The sequence below is a fragment of the Siniperca chuatsi genome, linkage group LG9, assembly GCF_020085105.1.
Source record: "Siniperca chuatsi isolate FFG_IHB_CAS linkage group LG9, ASM2008510v1, whole genome shotgun sequence".
Taxonomy (NCBI): domain Eukaryota; kingdom Metazoa; phylum Chordata; class Actinopteri; order Centrarchiformes; family Sinipercidae; genus Siniperca; species Siniperca chuatsi.
The window spans coordinates 6,630,468-6,650,113 of NC_058050.1; the positions used below are offsets into that span (position 1 = coordinate 6,630,468).

The 19,646-nt window shown below is 39.5% G+C and overlaps 1 protein-coding gene across 2 annotated transcripts in view; it reads left to right on the forward strand.

Moving 5' to 3' along the window:
- Positions 1-19,646, forward strand: part of sv2a (synaptic vesicle glycoprotein 2A) — a 62,527-nt gene that overhangs the window by 38,658 nt on the left and 4,223 nt on the right. For both annotated transcript variants that reach the window (XM_044207090.1, XM_044207089.1), the window contains 10 exons: positions 645-825; positions 3,179-3,330; positions 4,822-4,955; positions 7,479-7,568; positions 8,422-8,529; positions 9,293-9,381; positions 10,336-10,500; positions 11,035-11,168; positions 17,640-17,846; positions 19,161-19,320. In XM_044207090.1, the coding sequence (XP_044063025.1) occupies positions 645-825; positions 3,179-3,330; positions 4,822-4,955; positions 7,479-7,568; positions 8,422-8,529; positions 9,293-9,381; positions 10,336-10,500; positions 11,035-11,168; positions 17,640-17,846; positions 19,161-19,320 (1,420 nt within the window). The remainder of the gene's footprint in view (positions 1-644; positions 826-3,178; positions 3,331-4,821; positions 4,956-7,478; positions 7,569-8,421; positions 8,530-9,292; positions 9,382-10,335; positions 10,501-11,034; positions 11,169-17,639; positions 17,847-19,160; positions 19,321-19,646) is intronic.

Sequence of the window (19,646 nt, forward strand, 5' to 3'; positions counted from 1 at the left end):
AATATAATATTAGCATTCCTCCGTTCTCAGATTAAAACTAAGATTATGCATTTGCTGTCAGGACCCACAAGCTCTGAAACCACCTCCCTTTTTAAATCCGCCTTGCTACCTCAGTGACTTTCTCGACTAAAAACTTATTTTTTAAATAAGCCTTTTCCAAGAAGTGGTCTTTCTGTTTCTTGTATGTTCATTTTCTTTGTACAGGTCAAATTATTTCTATTATTTCTTTTTTTCTTATGTGAATCACTTTGTAAAAGTGCTGTATAAAAAAAAGTTATTATTATCATGATCTTGACCCCACCACCCCTCTGCTGTGGTAGTATACGGTTCAGATGATTATGCTGTTCTTTTCTCTCTCTCTGTTTTGTGCTTTATGCAAAATACTTGAGTAATCCAATAAGGCTGCCAAATGAGCATATTTTTTGGGCATTGGAAATCTAATGAGAGTGAAAGTGAGGACTGAAAGTAATATCAATGAGTTTACTGATGAATAATATATACCTCATTATCATGTCTTCCCTCCCTCATTATCTCTTCCCATCACATTCCTCTACCATTACTCTCTTCTCTCCTCTTTCTTAAACACCAACTCTTCCCTTTTTCTTCCATTGCCTTGTTTCCCTCTTCCTCCCTCCTCCCTTCAGGTCTGATCGTCTACCTGGGGATGATGGTTGGGGCCTTCGTGTGGGGCGGCCTGGCTGATCGGATTGGCAGACGGCAGACCCTCCTCATCTCCCTCTCCATCAACAGCGTGTTTGCCTTCTTCTCGTCCTTTGTCCAGGGCTACGTCTCCTTCCTCTTCTGCCGCCTGGCCTCTGGTGTCGGGTAAGAAGACAGATGAGTCACACACAGGCACAGCAGCCAGGGCTGGAAATGAGACCGTCACGACCACTGTGGTACATCAGTTGACTTGACAAGCAGAGCAATGCCACATGTCAGAGGACAGATAAATATACTGTGCTTACTGTATATTAAAAGGAAAAATCCACCCTCAGATACTCGATGTCTGTGATGTTTAGATTGAGGTTGGGTGTAAAGGCATTTAAATGTAGCTATAGTCACACTCATTATTTGAAATTAATTTGTGGCTTTGTTGCATTCTGGTCTCTAACGGCTATTTCTGCCTATGTTGTTGAATGCTGGTGGCTAAGACAAAATGTCAGTGAAATGGCAGCCGATGCTCTCATTGTCAGTTTCTGACTTAAGAGGTCCAGTGTGTAACATTTAGGAGGAGCAATTGGCAGAAATGGAATATAATATTTATAAGTATGTTTTCATTAGTGTATAATCACCTGAAGATAATATAATGGTTGCAAACTGCAATTTCACAGCTAGATGCCACTAAATCCTACACACTGCACCTTTAGAACATGACCTTCACCAGGTTTAAGATACACTAGAAATATTTCTATATGACATCTTGTTGTCTAGATATTGTCAGTAATGCAAAGGAATAAAAAAACACATCACCAAAAACAAAGCGGACCCAGAATACAGTTCTTATTTTTCTATCACGTGCACTATTTACCTCTAATTTTAGTTTCAAGCCAGTGTGTGTGTGGCATGGCTTTAGGGATGGCAATGTCTGTCGTTCCACCACTTCGGTTCAAACTGAAATATCTCATCAAAAACTGGATGGATTGCCATGACATTTTGTACAGTCATATTTGGCCCCCAGAGGATGAATGCTGCTGGCTTTGGTGATTCCCTGACTTCTCCTCTAGTGGCACCACAAAGTTTATAGTTTGGTTTTGAATGGTTTTCATTTAGCACCTCCAGCAGGTCAAAGTTTTCAACTCTCCAGTGGAAATTCTTGACATCTACCACATGGATTGGTGCAATGTTTGGTACAAACATTTATGGATCCTAGATGATGTATTCTAATGACTTTGGTGATCCCCTGACTTTTCATCCAGCGCCACCAGCAGGTTGACATTTTTGGTTCAGAGTGAAATGTCTTGATTCGATGGATTTCCATGAAATTCGGTACAGACGGTAATGTTCCCCACAGGATGAACTGTAATAACTTTGACTTGGTTTATACCTACCCAGCCTCAGCTGTACTTTGTGTTTAAGGCGAATTAGCATACTAATACACTAAACTGATAAAGATGCTGAACATGTTCACCTGTTTAATATCTGCATGTTAGCATTGTCATTGTGAGCATGTTAGCATCATGTGGTTAGCATTTAGCTCAAAGCACTGCTGTGTTTAAGTAACTTACTGCTCTGCAGAGCCGCTAGCATGCCTGTAGACTCTTAGTCTGATTGATACTACAGCTTCATCAAAGTCAGATATTTTCAAATTCTTCAGATAATGGCTTAAATGTACAATGATAGTGAAATCTGGCAGTAAAAACCTAATTATTTTTTAATTTACATACGGCATGCAATTGACTATTTTTGCTAGAGCTTCACTTTAGTAATATTTAATACAGATATTTTAGCTCAGATTTGAGCCCAGCTCAGCAATCAGAAAAAAAGCTTTGACTGTTCTTCCGAGCTTGCCTTCCACAATTAAAAATGATCTGAAGACTGTGAAACTGTTAAATCTCTGTTATTCTGGTGAAATGTACATAGTGGCCTGTTCATAATGGATATTGCTGCCATTTGCAGTGTGGCGAACTTTAAACTTTTCCAAATCGAGCCATTGTTTTAACAACACTGCTGCTGTTTGAGTGCAGAGCTCTGAGTCTAAATGTGTTCCCATCGGATTGTAAATTGTTGTGACGGAAAATGTACAGAGGCCATAAAGATGGTGCTATCGATTGCAGTCTGCTGGGCCATTATTGGTGGTTTTAAGACTTTAATCTTCATTCTTAATCAGCTTCAAGGCTGCTCAATTGTCTCTCATATCTCACACTCTCCTGCTGCTTGTTCTTAAAACCTTTTCTTTGAATTCATTGTGTTTTTTCTCTCTGCTTTTCCTTCCTCCCCCCTTTGTTATATTGTTTTTCTTTCCACTCCTTTCTTTCTTCACAACATTACTTCATTTATTTCCTTTTTCTTTTTTGCTACTGTTTTCAATTACCATTTTCATCTTTCTTGCTTTTGTCTTTCCCCTTCTCTTCTCTCTTATCTCACCCACCATTTGCTTCTCCTTCACGTGGATTCCTTCTCTTGCTCTTCTTTAAATTGTCTTTCCCTTTTCATTCCTGCTTCCCTCTTTACTCCACAGTATTGGCGGCTCCATCCCCATTGTGTTTTCCTATTACTCTGAGTTCCTGGCCCAGGAGAAGCGAGGAGAGCATCTGAGCTGGCTCTGCATGTTCTGGATGATCGGTGGTATCTACGCATCTGCCATGGCCTGGGCCATCATCCCACACTATGGTGAGAAAAACAAACAGATCGCTCAGTCAGGAAATCATTGTTTAAGGTAATTTGTGCGCCAGTTTGTTAATGTGTTAGTCATGTGTTAGCTCCACTTTGACAACATAAAAATGTTGCTAACATGTTTATACATCAACAATACTATTTATACACACACATAATAAATATAATTCTCTGATTGGGGCCATTTTGCATATTGAGTACTTTTACTGTTAAGTAATTTGTGGTGCTAGTAGTTGAATGCAGAACCTTTACTTGTAATGGAGTATTTTTAAACTGCGGTACTGCTACTTAAAGAGTTTCCCCTCGGGGATCAATAAAGTATTTCTGATTCTAATTCTGATTTTACTTAAGGAAAAGATCTCAATACTTCTTTCACCACTGTTGTTTGATGCATCACTATGGAGCAACTACATTAGTGGCTTTCCGGGTTCAGAGATGTTTGAGTGGGTTGCAAATCAAGTATTACCTTAATTTCATCTTGTTTACTTTAGTTGCCAGCAGCTATCTTAATATGGTTTGGTATAATCAGAACTGATTTGATCAGTGGTTTCAGCCTCTCTACTCTAACAGTAGACCAAATTCTCTCAGATGTGTGTCTCTGGTAAAAAAAAATTGTAAGTAAACTGCAGCTCTTGCTTTGCTTAGAAGAATCTCTGAAAATACCAGTCTGAATGTTTTCAGCAGCTATGCAAGAGCATCGTTTGAGTTGATTTGATTACACACGACCAAATCCTCATAGCATCTATTAACTGTTTATACAGTATTTACAAATCATTTACAGGCAGGTTTAAAACTGTTTGTAAATGTATTCAAAACTCATTAAGGCATGTTAAATGTTCATTCTTGACCTTGCAAACAGTAGTTTGAGTTTAAAAAAGTCTTAACTCAAGGTCCACTTGCTAGCTTTCAGCCACATCTCATGTCCTTGTACCAATGGATAGAGTTGGCTCAGTTGTCATAAATAGTGAAATAGAAGTATTTTTAAATAAATAAATGCCTAATAATGAATATTAGGGATTAAAATGAATGCAAAAACAGTTAATACAATGTGTTTCCCTTTTTTTTTTTTTGTCAATTTTAGTCAACATCTGGTAGTGACTGAGACCAAGACAAGTGTGAGTCAGAAAAGCTAGGTGGTGGATATACTTCAGTGTTATTTTTAGTATCACATGCCTTGACAAAGACCAAATGTTATAAATATTTTCAATCAAGTACAAGTTCTTTCTGTTTTGGTAACTTCCTTTTTGTGACAAGCACCTACCCAGAATTTTGCATTCGGTACAGTTCAACTCAGTTAATTTCAACTTACTGATACTTCTCTTTACACTCTTTAAGTGCTGAGTGAAATGAAAACGGGTTAGTCAAAACAACAAACAAAAGTAAAATAGTAGTAAAAGGAGTGTGACTTGACAACAAAAAAGACCCTCTTGGGTCTTGTTTTCTCAAGACCTAAGGACACCTCCCCTCTCTCTCTTTCTCCTCGTCTAGGCTGGAGTTTCCAGATGGGCTCGGCCTACCAATTCCACAGCTGGCGTGTCTTTGTGTTGGTGTGCGCCTTCCCCTCTGTGGCGGCCATCTGTGCCCTCACCACCATGCCTGAGAGCCCCCGCTTCTACCTTGAGGTCAGCCTGTCAGCTCTCGTCACGCTCAGACCTTGTGGAAATAGTATTTGAATACATGCTGACTTCTTGAATGCATAAACAGCCATGAAAACAGAAAGCATCCGTGCATTTGCAAAATGGAAGATGCTGTGCTGCAGACAAAGTGCTGCTTACACAGTTTTCCAGAATATTTTGAATAAATAAATATATGTGCATACATACAGTACATCCTGCAGCAGGCTAAACAGCAAGGTACTGTAACATACATAAATTACTGCTGAAGTTTTTTTATTCCTAGTATAGTATCAGTATATTTTGAATGCTGACACACCAAAAACTAAACAGAAAGATTTTTAAGATGATTGATATTTAAGATGTTTTTAAATGTTCAATACATGAAGGAATCTTTCACAGCTAGTATACAGTATGTAGATGTCTAGTGTTATGGTGATTTTTGCAGTCCTAAATATTTACCATCCCCATATTACATTAGCTCTGTTTATGTGCTACTAAGCCACTTTTAGCTAACCACAGCAAATTATATCATATAAACAGAAACTCTTCAGTTAATTTACCCACTTGTTCCTGCATGGTTTTTCATTTGGTTTAACTTTGATGTTTCAAGTCCCCTGTTGTCACACACACCCACCCACACTTCCTTTGATACTCATTGACATCAGAAGGCGTCAGTGAATCGTTTAAGTAAATTTAGTTGTAGCTGGTTGCAGAGATACAGAAATACGGGAAATAGACATGGGAAAAAAATGTAAATTGATATAGGAACACACTGCACATTTTTCAACATTTCCACATAAAATACTGCATTATATGTTTAATTTAGTCTAGGTTTTGATTGAAAGATAATTGCTTTAAGTGTCACAGTGTAATTTGGCAAATGTGTGCATAAGAACTGAATGAGTCACAGTTAGCGCTCCCTCAACAACACCAGCTGACATGTCCTTGAGCCTTAAAGGAATAGTTAGACATTTTGAAAAATATTAGTTAGATGAGAAGATTGATGGCACTCTCACTCCACTCTCATCACACTACAGCCAGCGGCTGGTTAGCTTAGCTTAGCATAAAGATTGGGAACAGATGTAACAAAATCCGCCTACCAACCTTTCCAAACCTTACTAATGACAACGTTACATCTTGTTTGTTTAATCTGTATTAGAAACAAAGTGTAAAAATTACATGTTGTGGTTGTTTTTACATCACACCTGTGAGGTTGTTAGGCAACCAGCTGAGACTCCAGGTCCAGCACATAACTCTCCGTACCATCATAACGGGTTGTTTTTAAACTTTGGTTTTAGTCCGGATTAAGCAAACAAGATACGTGTTAGTGTGCTCTAGAAGTGTTGGTGGGCAGATTTAGTACAGAGGCAGGCTAGCTGTTTCCCCCTGTTTCCAGTATTTGTGCTAAGCTAAGCTAACTGGCTGCTGGCCATAGCTTAATATTACAGCCATGAAAGTGGTACAGTAGCAGTCTTCTCATCTAACTCTCAATAAGAAAGTGAATAATTGTATTTACCAAATAGTCAAACTGTTCCTTTAAGCACGTACACCAGATACAAACAGTATGTACCAGTGAAACTATATGTATGTGAAGCAGAAATTTCTGAATAAAATGTGTTTATCAAACTAGAGCAAAGCCGTTTCACGGTTTTCACATCTTGATTTTAACTTTATGAAAAATGGCAATGTATGGTAACATTTTCCCTAATTGGCTGTTTGGCACTCACATCACAACGTCTTACACATTTAAAAGGCGTTGATTAATGATTGAATCAAAACATCACTCTTGAATCGAGGGTCTATGGATAGAGGGTGTCATATCCTGTACAGATTGTAAAGCCCCCTGAGGCAAATTTGTGATTTGCGATATTGGACTATATAAATAAAATTGACTTGACTTTACCCTTACACCAAATCCCTTACCAGAAAAGAGTCTTCACAAACTACAGCAAACTGTAAAGAGATCATAGAAAAGGTTTCAGTCGTAGTCATCTGGACACTGTTTTCAGAATCAAGACGTTTCGGCTCCCATCCGGAAGTCATTCTCAATTGTGAAAAAATGGGACGGGAACTAGAAATTTAAGCTACTCTGAGTTACATAAGCCCTGTCCTCAGGAAGGAATCTGCCTGAGTATCTGTTAATAGCTAGTTTCACCTGAAACTGACCTAATAGTTTCCAAGATGGCCCAGTAATCAGTAATCAGGCCTCTTGTTATCTGGCTGCATCTACTTCATCACTGTTAAGTACCTGATTAGCATGTGATTGGCGTGACCAAGGTGATAATACACTCTGATAGACTTTGGGCAGATTGAATCTCAGACCACCATTTCTGTTCAAAGAGGGGTTCTCTTTTTCCACAAAAATGGCTTCCTTGACACCCCGTTCTGTAAAGAGATGTTAAAATATTGAGCTTAAGGCTTACACCACCTGCTGGTAACCTTTCACCCTCCCTGCTGTGGTTTAAATTTCCAGGTACTACAACACGAGTGCTGACTAACGTAAATTTGTTTTTTGTTTTTCTCCTCCAGAATGGGAAACACGATGAGGCGTGGATGATTCTGAAACAGGTCCATGACACCAACATGAGGGCCAAGGGCTACCCAGAGAGGGTCTTCTCTGTAAGTCACACTCAAGAATCTTATTGTCACTATTGTCTGAATGCAGGAAAAAAGGTCTTCATACAGTGCATGTGTGTCTGCCTGTAGGCTAATACAGTGCAGCAGGTTTTGAGGTCTGTGCTGCATACATTTGCATATTAATAAGTTAAAACAGATTTTCTTACAACTATTGTAATCTCTTAATGCTTCAAGCCACACAGTTCATATTAAATGAAATATGGTGACAAAAATACTTTATAACCTCTTCTCACTAGATTAATGAGTAAAATGAATTATTATAACTGGCCATGTTTAATATATCATAATGTTAATGGTGAGACATTAGGCAGATCAGGTACATCTCATTATATCGTTTTTAGTTGGGATGAGGCCTTTTTACTGTCTCAGGGATTGTGTGCCTTTATGGTGAAGCTACTTTGCAAGCTGTTGTAAAGTACTGTAAAAATGTACTGCACAGCTTTACTGAGAGTTATGCATTTCTTCATGTATAATTTGAATAATATGGATCAATAATAATATGGAAGGAACATTAATTCTACTGAATGTCTGTAATATTTCAATACAGAGGTTGACAAATTAAGCAGTGATGAAAAGGGGTATAATAAATGAATTATACATTTTGTACGTTTGATATCACATACATATCAAAGCATGGGTTATTCTCTCACATATATAAAGCCACATTTTCTTTTTTTTTTAATGGCATGTGCGCATAATTTGGCTGATATAAATAAATATTATGAAAACTTCTCAAAAAACAAGTTTGCAAAGTGCTTTGAAGGAAAACACAATTAACAATCATTAAACACATCAATTCAATCAAAATACTGAATGATTATGCTGTTGCTTGCAGGTGACCACCATCAAAACAGTGAAGCAGATGGATGAACTGGTGAACCTGGGTGAAGGTGCTGCCTGGCATGAGAAATGGAGAACAAAGCTCACTTCATTATTCCATCAGGTGACAAACCCTGCAGTATTTGTATTCACTGTTTCTTATTTAGAAATATTAAAATCATTGGCTGTATATAAACGTGGACGACATCACCGTTCCACTAAAGTAAAGCCAAAACATCTCGATCGTCCCCTGGTGGCTGGCTGCAGTATAGGTCATAATCCCTGCCCCCTCTATGTTAGTGCGTGGGACATGGGCCAAACTAAAAACTCAAAGTACACGTCAAATTTATTTAGTTATAAGTTAACTGGTTATCTACTGCAGACTTTCTTTCTTTTTCTTCAGACCGTCTGTTTCGGAGTTTGACTGCGAAAATTTAATTTAAACCATCAAAGCATCACAAATAGATATTATAATCAAGGGAATCTGCGTTTTATTTATTTTATTTTATTGTAATTTATAAGCGCATTCAACAAACAGAAGAGTTTATTTTTAAGGACAAGACAATCAAAAAAAAAAAAAGAACTCAGATGAAAATTTTGCAAGACTGCTCAGCCCAGGCTTTATTCTCTTTGTCTTTGTGGACAGTGTGTATTTAGTGACAGGACGTGTTTGTCTCCCATCTTACTGCTGAGGCTGTCACAGTTTGTTTACTCTAGCCTGGAAAGGGATTCTGGACATGGTGGTTATTTCTTGCAGCTGATGGAAAGAAACTTGTTTTCAGAGACGTCTGGTGTAAATTTACTTTTTATCTGACTGCACTATATATTTATTTTCTTTTTGTGTTTCCCTGTGTCTCTGTGTCTGTGTCCGTGTGTGTGTTCATCAGGTATGGAGTAATTTTCTGACTATTTTCTCCCCCGAGTACCGCCGTACCACCTACATGATGATGGCCGTGTGGTTCTCTATGTCCTTCAGGTAAGATTAGGTTAATGAATGGTGCACTACTGCAGGTTTTTCTGGGTCTTATGGAGACTTAACAGTACACTACCAGTTATTTAACCGGTCAGTGAAGTCAATTTATTTGCTAACCAAAAAGAGCTTGGTTGTTTGTTGGCTTAACAGCTTGCTGTCGCCCTTGCTGTGGGCGATCTTAATGCAGAGAAAGTGCTTATCGTTAAAATATGAATTGTTGAGTTTTTGTTACCTTAGAATAAGCCCTTTATAGCTACAGAGGGAGCGGGTCCCCTTCCACGGAGTCCGTCATGTTGCACCACCATGTTTCTACATTAGAACGTGTTTTTCGTGAGTTTAGTGGCCACCGTAGTTTCTCCTACACGCTTGGAAGTGGAGGATGAGGCGAGCGGTGTTCAGTTGGTTGTAATGTACAACCTCAACGCTAAATGTCACTAAATCCTACACACTGAGCCTTTAAACCAAATCCCTTACCAGAAAAAATGGAGGCTTCATAAACTACAACAAACTGTAAAGCTTGACTTAAGGCTTACACCACCTGCTGGTAACCTTTCACCCTCCCTGCTGCAGTGTTAATTTTCAAGTTTGAGAGTGGTATCGATCTTCTCATCTAACACTCTGCCAGAGAGTGAATAAGCGTATTCCCTATTCCTCTTCCTTAAAGTTCATGTTAATAAATTAAATTAACAAATGTCTTTGTAGTTACTTTCCACCACTGAAAACATCAGCCAACATATATGAGACTAGCAGTAAGCCATAGTACACAGGCAAAATATGTTACAAATACTGTATATCTGTGTCCCTGGTATATTCATGCAGACAGTAACACTGCTCTGTGCCTCTTCGATAGAGGCATCATCTTTTCTCTGTAGGCCTGTTACTGTAGGTTTGTCTTTTCTGTGACAGCAGCACTCTCACTTTCTCTGTCTCTCTCTCCTCCTCCTCTTCCTCGTCCAGCTACTACGGTCTGACAGTGTGGTTCCCCGACATGATCAAGTACCTGCAGAAGCAGGAGTACTCCTCACGAACCAAGGTTTTCGTCAAGGAGAAAGTAGAACACATCACCTTTAACTTCACCCTGGAAAACCAGATCCATCGCCAGGGAGAGTACTTCAATGACAAGTTAGTTACCTGCATACCCTCGTTAGTGTCGGCCTGTTGAATGAATTTGGTTACATGATGGTCAGGTGCTTTTATTCCAAGGATATTTTGGCATTTTTTATATTTTACATATCTCCAATACTTGGTGGATGAATTTATTCACAAAGTGTAAATACTTTGTGGTGGATGACAACAAACCAGATGAAAATATGACAGGCTTCAACAAATGTTTTATTCTGAACATTGCTTTAATTGGATGAAAACCCTGCAGACTTGTTCATGTTTAACAAGCCTGTCTTTGATCTTTCCTTTGACCTTAGCTTTTCAGCCTGAACTCTGCATGTGATTTGAGTTATTAAAATTCAAACAGTAATATGGTAATAGAATATCTGACAGCCTAATAGTTTCAAACCCTTGTGATGAAAGACTCGTCTCTCTATGTCTTTGCATCTTCCTTTTGTCTCCCTCCACTCCCCACTCCCATGATCCATCCACTCCATTGTCTTTTTGCCTCCATTTCTTGATTCCATCATCCCTGTCTATAATTACTTGCAGGTTTATGAACTTGAAAATGAGGTCTATGGTGTTTGAGGACTCGCTGTTTGAGGAGTGTTACTTTGAGGACATCACCTCCAGCAACACCTTCTTCAAGAACTGCACCTTTGTTGCCACCCTCTTTTACAACACAGGTAGAACACACACACACACACACACACACACACACACACTGTTGTTACTGCATAATGGTTAACGAATAATAAAAGTTGGGGAACTATGGCCTTATTTCAGTGAACACCATTAGGTAACCGACAAATTATAATCAACATTGAATCAATCAACACAGGTCCAGCAAGGATGGAAAGGGAGTTCATACATGAGTTTCAACTAAAAGTCTTATTTCCATCTAAAAAATGAGGCACAAATGTGGACATAGCTGTATAACATGAACGTTCAACTTTAACTTAAATGTCCTCAAGGGAAAATTTGTCTTGCAGCCTGGTGAAACACAGGTCACACACTGACTTGAACATAAAACATGGAGGATGAGCTGTGGGGATGTGGTATGGTGTATAATATAAATGCAAGCAAACAAACAGAGGAAAACAGAAGACTGGCTGCCTGTCTCAGTCCCTCAGGCTCCTGCAGGGAGAGGTCATGAAGTTAGGGAATCCTGTCCACAGAGGATCATCACAATATTTTCAGAAAACACTGAATTTATTTATATTGCCTTTGAAATACACATTTTTCTACAACTTACATAATTTTGATGCTGGTTAATTGATAATAAACTCTATTTTAAAAATTAAAATGTGGTGTGAAATGTGCACTGAACCTCCACTAGACCACTGCTGACAAATAACCATACACTATAAATATGATTTTGTCTTTCTCCCTCTCGCTCTCTGCCCTTATTCTCTCTATGCTATTTATAGTGCTTTAGAGATCTCCTTATAAAACACTTGCTTTTAAGTAGAGCTATTGGTGCAGTTTCACTTTTTTTGTGTTTGCTGTCTACAAATGCAAACGTATTAAGGGACTGTGTGAGTTCAGTGTTGAAGATGGTGTCATCTGTTCTGTTAAGGCAATGTTAATTTCTTACACCTGTCTGGTAAGCACATAGTTGCCAGTGTGTCACCTGTACACTCTATTATCAGTACAACAGCCCTGACCATCTTTTTGTATCATAATATTCAGTTTTAGTGGACACAGTATTTTCCTTCTGCTGATATGTAAAAGAGCAGCAAAATCAGCTCCAACTGTTTGTGAAAATGGCTCAATTACTTTCTTTTTCTCTCCACTGACTCCTCTGACTGACTGGCGCTACACCAAATGCAGCATTGCAGAGCTGCACGTCTCCTAGCAACCCAGACTGACCTCCTCCATTATTCTAGCTATAAATTGCAGAGCTGTCTCTCATCTCAGACTATAAGGTTGATTTGAAAAGATGTCATATATATATATGAAGATGACATAAAAAGCCGATGAGAACTGTATCTTTGTACATTTTAGAAAAGGGACACTGTCCATTATAGATTCAGCAGCTGTGTCCACACATACACTTACACACAATAGATGTATCAGCCAGACCTTCTGTTTGCTTTGTTAGTTGTTTGCAGTCTTAACACACGTCAAGCAATCACTCACAGCTGCTATCAGTGCCGGCCAGGAGTTCCTCATTAGAAGGAGAATTAGAAACTTGTTTGCTTATTTATGCTTAATCTCTCATTGGGCTCCCTGTTCAGAACTTAAGGCTGTCTGATAGTTGCCATAGTGTACCTTATTATCACAATGCGGCATGATGGGAACAAACCACAAATGCAATTGGGCATCATGTTGGGCTAGCAAAATCAGATTCATCTTTTAAATCGCTTCTAAAAACACAATTGTATAAACAGGCTTTTATGTGAATTCACTCCCTATGTACTGCTGTTCGGAGTTTGGAATCACTGAGGGGTCTTTGTATTTCCTGCGTTTCTCGTGTATTACCCTTTACTCCCATTTTTCATAATTTTTCGGCATAGTATCTCTGTTTGTTGGTCTGCTTTTAGCTGTATCTGTTTCTGTACTGTTCTGTTGCTGTACCTCATATATTACCTTAATTGATTCTTCATTGCGACTGCTTTTGGGTTTACTGTATGTAAAACACTTAGAAAAGTGCTATACAAATAAATGATTAGTTATTATTGTCATTAATCTGTATGAATGAGCCAGAGGCTTAAAGTGCTTGGCACACCTCGATTACACACAGTTGATCTCCATTTAATGTAGTCTATTATGGAACTTCTGTAAAAAGTTTATTGATGTAAATTGAATTGATCTAGATACCTTGTTGTAAAGGAGTGTAGAGCACTTAATAGAGATTTATTTCCACTCTTATTTTAAAGCCACTTTGCTTTTGTTTTGCCATTGTCAAAAAGCCTATTACATAACTGTGTTTCAGTGTGTTTAAAAAAATAAGACATGAAAAAGTCTAAGAGGGATGAATACTGTTTCACTGTAAATTTTATTGTCATTATAGATAAAAAAAATTTGTACAAATGTAACACTCAGAATTTACAGAAATTAGGCTTGTATCAGTTTGCTACCAGTGTTTTAGGCTACATAAAGAGTTGAAGCCACGTGTGTAAAGCACATTAAGTTTATTAATTTTACTTCTCAAAATGGCCTGAGACGAAGTGAGACTATCAGGGCGATACAAGCAACGCTACTATACAGTCTGACAATATTTCCTGGCCTTTGAAATGCGCTTTGCCCTTTTAGCGCTTTCTTTCACGGCAGCGAACACGATACGAGAGATTCACACGAGTGAGTAGCCAAAGTTTTAAACGTACGTGCATGCTGCCTTACCCTCTGTTATCTAAGGCACACACAATATCCCACAAAGATAGCCTACACAGTCTATATATACGTAGTTGCAATAGGCCTATGTATTAAAGCTACAGTGCAGCTTTAGATGTCAAAGTGGGGAAATTCAGAAAGCTCCTGGCTCTTTCCACGGTGCCGATATAGCCTTACCTATAGCCTACATACAGTATTCTGTAATATATAGCTATTGCATATATAGTTATAGGCGTCATACTATAGCCTATATAATAACATATGAGTGGTGGATTTTGAACATAACGATGCATACATTTTTGTTACTGTTATCCAAACCGTCTAGCCACACAGCCACCAACGTGACTGGAACTGTAAGTCTGATTTAAATGATAAGTCTAAATAATGTATGAAACCGAAAAAGATGTGCGGGAAATGGTCCGCCATTTGCATTTCTAAAAATGCTCGGAACACTCCTGACGTCACGCTGACCTACAGTCATACGGTCATTTCCATTCTAGAACGCTATGATGCAGCTGTTCTTTGATGTGTGCGGCCCAATCAGACAGAACGCGCTCTGCCTTTTGTGTTAAAGCCTACAATTAAAAAAAAAAGCAGCTTCCTGTCTTTACCCTAACTGTGATTTTGCTGTGAAGTAAACTCCCAAATCTGATCCAATTGCTCTGAGGTGAAGTTTTTTCAACTCAAGGCGTTCAGAGCTCTCCTGCAAAAACTCGAGAAGATATACTGTTATCTCTATTCAACTCTGTCTATCTGCCGACATGCCAGTCTTAATTGTGGGTCTAGTTGTGGTTCCTTGGGTCACCACAGCTGTTGGTCGCCTCATCAAATCTGGTCTGGGACTTAATCACCCCGCTTCACCCACAGTTAACCCAGCAGAACCTGTGCCCCTTGAATCATTTCTAGACATACCACCACCAGCCCAGACAGACTTCAAGGAAGGAAGCTACAGTGACCTCAGGATGCTGTATCAGGATAATAGCATCCATTCAACGGGCTTGGACTGTCTGAGTAATGAAACTCAGCAAAAGAAACAAGAGCAGGATAGCACCTCTGTATGCAGCGGCCCTGTGATTCACAGGAATCATTCTGGCAGCAAGAGGCTTCCTCCTCTCTCTCTCTACTTGTCTGCATATATGTGCCATTCTTCCCCTGTGAATGAGAGAGCCTGGGAAAATATTAAAACACTTGACCCAGAGACACCACAGCCTGCTGACAGAGGGTCAGAAGGAACAGTTTTTTCCACTGCCCAAGCAAGAATTGCAGCTGTTTATTCCATGACCAAAACAGAAATTTTAACCCGTATCACCAGGCTCAGAGAAATAACTGTAATCTTTTTTGCAATTGCTCGAGCAAGAATTGCAGAGTTTTTGTTCTTGATTATAGAAGAAACTGCACCTGTTTTCACCCAGGCTCGAGCAACAATTTCTACTTTTCAAAACATGTCCCAAACAAGAATTGCATCTTTTTTGTCCGCGGTCCAAGCAAGAAGTACAGCTGCTTCCTCCAGGATCAGAGAAGATATTGAAGCCGTCATTTCCAGGACCTATTACTTAGAGCGGGAGCAAGGTCTGCTTCAAGCTCTGCATCATTGGGTCATTACAGCTCCTCATATACTCTTCAGGTATGTTGCAGCTGCTTTTTCAAGGCCCCGAAGAAGAATGGCACGTGTGTTTTCCGGAGAGCGTGCAAGAATTGCTGCTCGTTTTTCCACGACCAGAGAAGATACTGAAGCTGTCATTTCCAGTGACTATGACCTAGAGCCGGAGCAAGGTCTGCTTCAAGCTCTGCATCATTGGGTCATTACAGCTCCTCATATACTCTTCAAGTATGTTGCAGCTGCTTTTTCAAGACCTCGAAGAAGAATGGCACGTGTGTTTTCCAGAGAGCGCGCAAGAATTGCTGCTCGTTTTTCCACGACCAGAGAAGATACTGAAGCTGTCATTTCCAGTGACTATGACCTAGAGCCGGAGCAAGGTCTGCTTCAAGCTCTGCATCATTGGGTCATTACAGCTCCTCATATACTCTTCAAGTATGTTGCAGCTGCTTTTTCACGCCCCCGAAGAAGAATGGCATGTGTGTTTTCCAGAGCCTGCGCAAGAATTGCTGCTCGTTTTTCCACGACCAGAGAAGATACTGAAGCTGTCATTTCCAGTGACTATGACCTAGAGCCGGAGCAAGGTCTGCTTCAAGCTCTGCATCATTGGGTCATTACAGCTCCTCATATACTCTTCAAGTATGTTGCAGCTGCTTTTTCAAGACCTCGAAGAAGAATGGCACGTGTGTTTTCCAGAGAGCGCGCAAGAATTGCTGCTCGTTTTTCCACGACCAGAGAAGATACTGAAGCTGTCATTTCCAGTGACTATGACCTAGAGCCGGAGCAAGGTCTGCTTCAAGCTCTGCATCATTGGGTCATTACAGCTCCTCATATACTCTTCAAGTATGTTGCAGCTGCTTTTTCAAGACCTCGAAGAAGAATGGCACGTGTGTTTTCCAGAGCCTGCGCAAGAATTGCTGCTCATTTTTTCATGACCAGAGAAGATACTGAAGCTGTCATTTTCAGTGACTATGACCTAGAGCCGGAGCAAGGTCTGCTTCAAGCTCTGCATCATTGGGTCATTACAGCTCCTCATATACTCTTCAAGTATGTTGCAGCTGCTTTTTCACGCCCCCGAAGAAGAATGGCACGTGTGTTTTCCAGAGAGCGCGCAAGAATTGCTGCTCGTTTTTCCACGACCAGAGAAGATACTGAAGCTGTCATTTCCAGTGACTATGACCTAGAGCCGGAGCAAGGTCTGCTTCAAGCTCTGCATCATTGGGTCATTACAGCTCCTCATATACTCTTCAAGTATGTTGCAGCTGCTTTTTCACGCCCCCGAAGAAGAATGGCACGTGTGCTTTCCAGAACCCGCACAAGAATTGCAGCTATTTTTTCCAGAGCACAAGAAAGGATTCAGGCTTTGTTTGACTGGGTCACAGCAGAAATTGCTGCTATGTTTCCATGGTTTGAATAGCAGCTGCTTTCAGGCCCACCACTGCTTTATAGGCATACTGTTTTAGGAGGACTCTTGCCTCACAGCTAGTTCTGTGTGGAATTTGTATGTTCTCCCTGTGTCTACCTGGGTTTACTCCGGGTGCTCCGGTTTCCTCCCACTCTAAATTAGGCTATAAAGAAAATGAATAATAAAAAATGTAATCATAAATCATCAAATAATAATCAAATAATCAAATAATATAATCAAATAAAAATATTAAAATTAAAGTAACGATTTGCATGTATTTTCTTAAGTTTGGTCAGTGCAAATAGGCAAAATGATTCACTTTAAACAATATATTTACTTTGTAATTGTTTCATTTTTCAGAGTTTATTAATGCCACACACACTTACGTTTTGAATAAGCATACATCATTAGGAAAAACAGTAAACAACAGTACAGCATTGCTGTCACTTATTGTGTGTTCACAAAAAGGGGAATTACATGTGTTTTGTTACCTTGGCAGAAATTAATAGTTACAAGAGGTAAGCATCTCCCCACTTGCCATCTCTTATTCATTCCGACCCACTTTACTTTGTTGCTTTCATGATGTTAAGCTGTTGGTAACCAAACTTTAAAGCCTTCACTTGAAGGGATTATAGTTACAAATGTCCAAAAGTGCCTTGTGCAACATGAATAGCAGATTAATCACAACCATTGGCATCTTTTCTCCCCGTCCTGTCAACAAGCGTACTGTACTAATCAACCCTTTCAACCTTGCTCCCTTTCTGTCTCCTCTCTCTCGCCATTCTCTACAACTCCTCCCTCCCCCTCCTTTCTCCATAGATCTCTTCAAGTATAGGTTAGTTAACTGCAAGCTCATAAACAGCACTTTCCTGCACAACAAAGAGGGCTGCCTGCTCAGTGATGTCAGTGATGAGAACAATGCCTACATGGTCTACTTTGTCAGTTTCCTGGGCACCTTGGCTGTGTTGCCTGGTAACATCGTCTCAGCGCTGCTCATGGACAAGATCGGACGGCTGAGGATGCTAGGTAATATGAGCACAGGGCCACATTACTCAGCACCATGTGTATTGAAAGACAAGAAGAAGAGTTAAGTTTGTACTGGGTGTTAAAATATAATCAAACAAGGCATTTTTGACATTTGCTGTCGGTAGAAGACAGAACTTGTACCAAACAAGTGGTTTGTGGTTTTATGATACTGAAACCTGTATATTTTAAATACACTGTACATGTAAAAGCCCAACTAGGGATAAGAGTTGAAAATTAGCAATAGCTATAAATTCTCTGTGCAGCACATCAGATTCATGCTCTGTGTTGGAACTATGTTAAATTGGATCGCCTCTATCGAATAAAATAATAAGTAAATATATAAATAAATAAATAAAAGCCTGTGGAACTGCAGAGAAGTTGCTGAAAAATAACAGAATAAGTAAAAAAAAAAAGTAGGATAGTTCAGTGGCTGCTACTGTGACCTCACATTAAGAAGGGCTAAGGTTCAATGTTCCCCAGCTAATGACATCGTGTCAACAAAAGCATAGTTGTTCACATATTTTCCACAGGTGTGAATCAGAGTACCTCTATCTGTAGTAGCCCTGTGGTGGACTCTGACTGTGTCTTGTAGGGTATATAATAGACTGTAAAGCTTACTTCTGGAGTTGAAGTATGAATTTCATGGAATTTATTGAAGTCAGTCTGCAGAGCAAGTTTGATATATTCCAGATCTCCTTGTGAGACTTGATGATTAATGAAATGGTAAGCTATTTAGAGGAACATCAGGAATAAACAAAAGCCACTGATGCTCTCTTCTGACACAGAGTCAAGGTCAGCCCACATAAGAAGTGCACTATCAAATCTAATTGCAGAGTGATAAATGACACCTGGCGGTTTCAGAGTGGGGGCTGATGCAAGCATATACTGTAGATGATATTACCATAATCTAGGACTGGGAGGAAATTTTCTTCCACAACTCTTAGTTTGCAGGATCTGGAAAACAGGCCTGATTTCTATTTAACAGCCTCAACGTCACCCCGAGTTTATCAATAACATTTTAATGTGTACTGTCACGGTTTGTCAAAGATCTAGTGGCCTGAGTATTATAATGATTCAAGTCCCCAAAAAGTCTACATTATGTTGTTTTGTTACAACAGCTAAATGATTTGGACAGAGCACTGATGGGACCATGTTTATTACACCTTTCTGGCATGCACTGTCTGGTCTAATTACATTACAGTTCAAAAGTACAGGCTAATGCTAATTTTAAGTTGCTATATGCAGGATTTCTTTCCTTTCTTCATACGTCACTCTTTTCCTTCACCTCTCTTTTTTCCCTTTCTCTATCTCCAGCGGGCTCCAGTGTGATCTCTTGCATCAGCTGTTTCTTCCTGTCCTTTGGCAACAGTGAGTCAGCCATGATTGCTCTGCTCTGCCTGTTTGGGGGAATCAGCATTGCTTCTTGGAACGCCCTGGATGTGCTGACCGTCGAGCTCTACCCCTCTGACAAGAGGTAGGCAATTTAGGCATGCCCTGAAATCTCCTTGACACCGTGAAGACACGGTCAGTGGTGCTGAATGACATGTTAAATGATATCATAGTGTCGCCCTGCAACTATTGGTTGGCCTACAGGGATGGATGACATTGTGGGTTGAAATCTACTTTCCTTTCATTCATTTAAATGCAACCTAATATAAAATAAAATATGACGATTTGTGTGGAACATAATTAAATATTTTTTTTATTTGAGCAAGAACATGTATCTTTTGTGATGACTCTCTGTTGTCAGTGTGAGAACAGCTTTTGAGTTTTCTTTTTACAACATGTAGCTCCACCTTG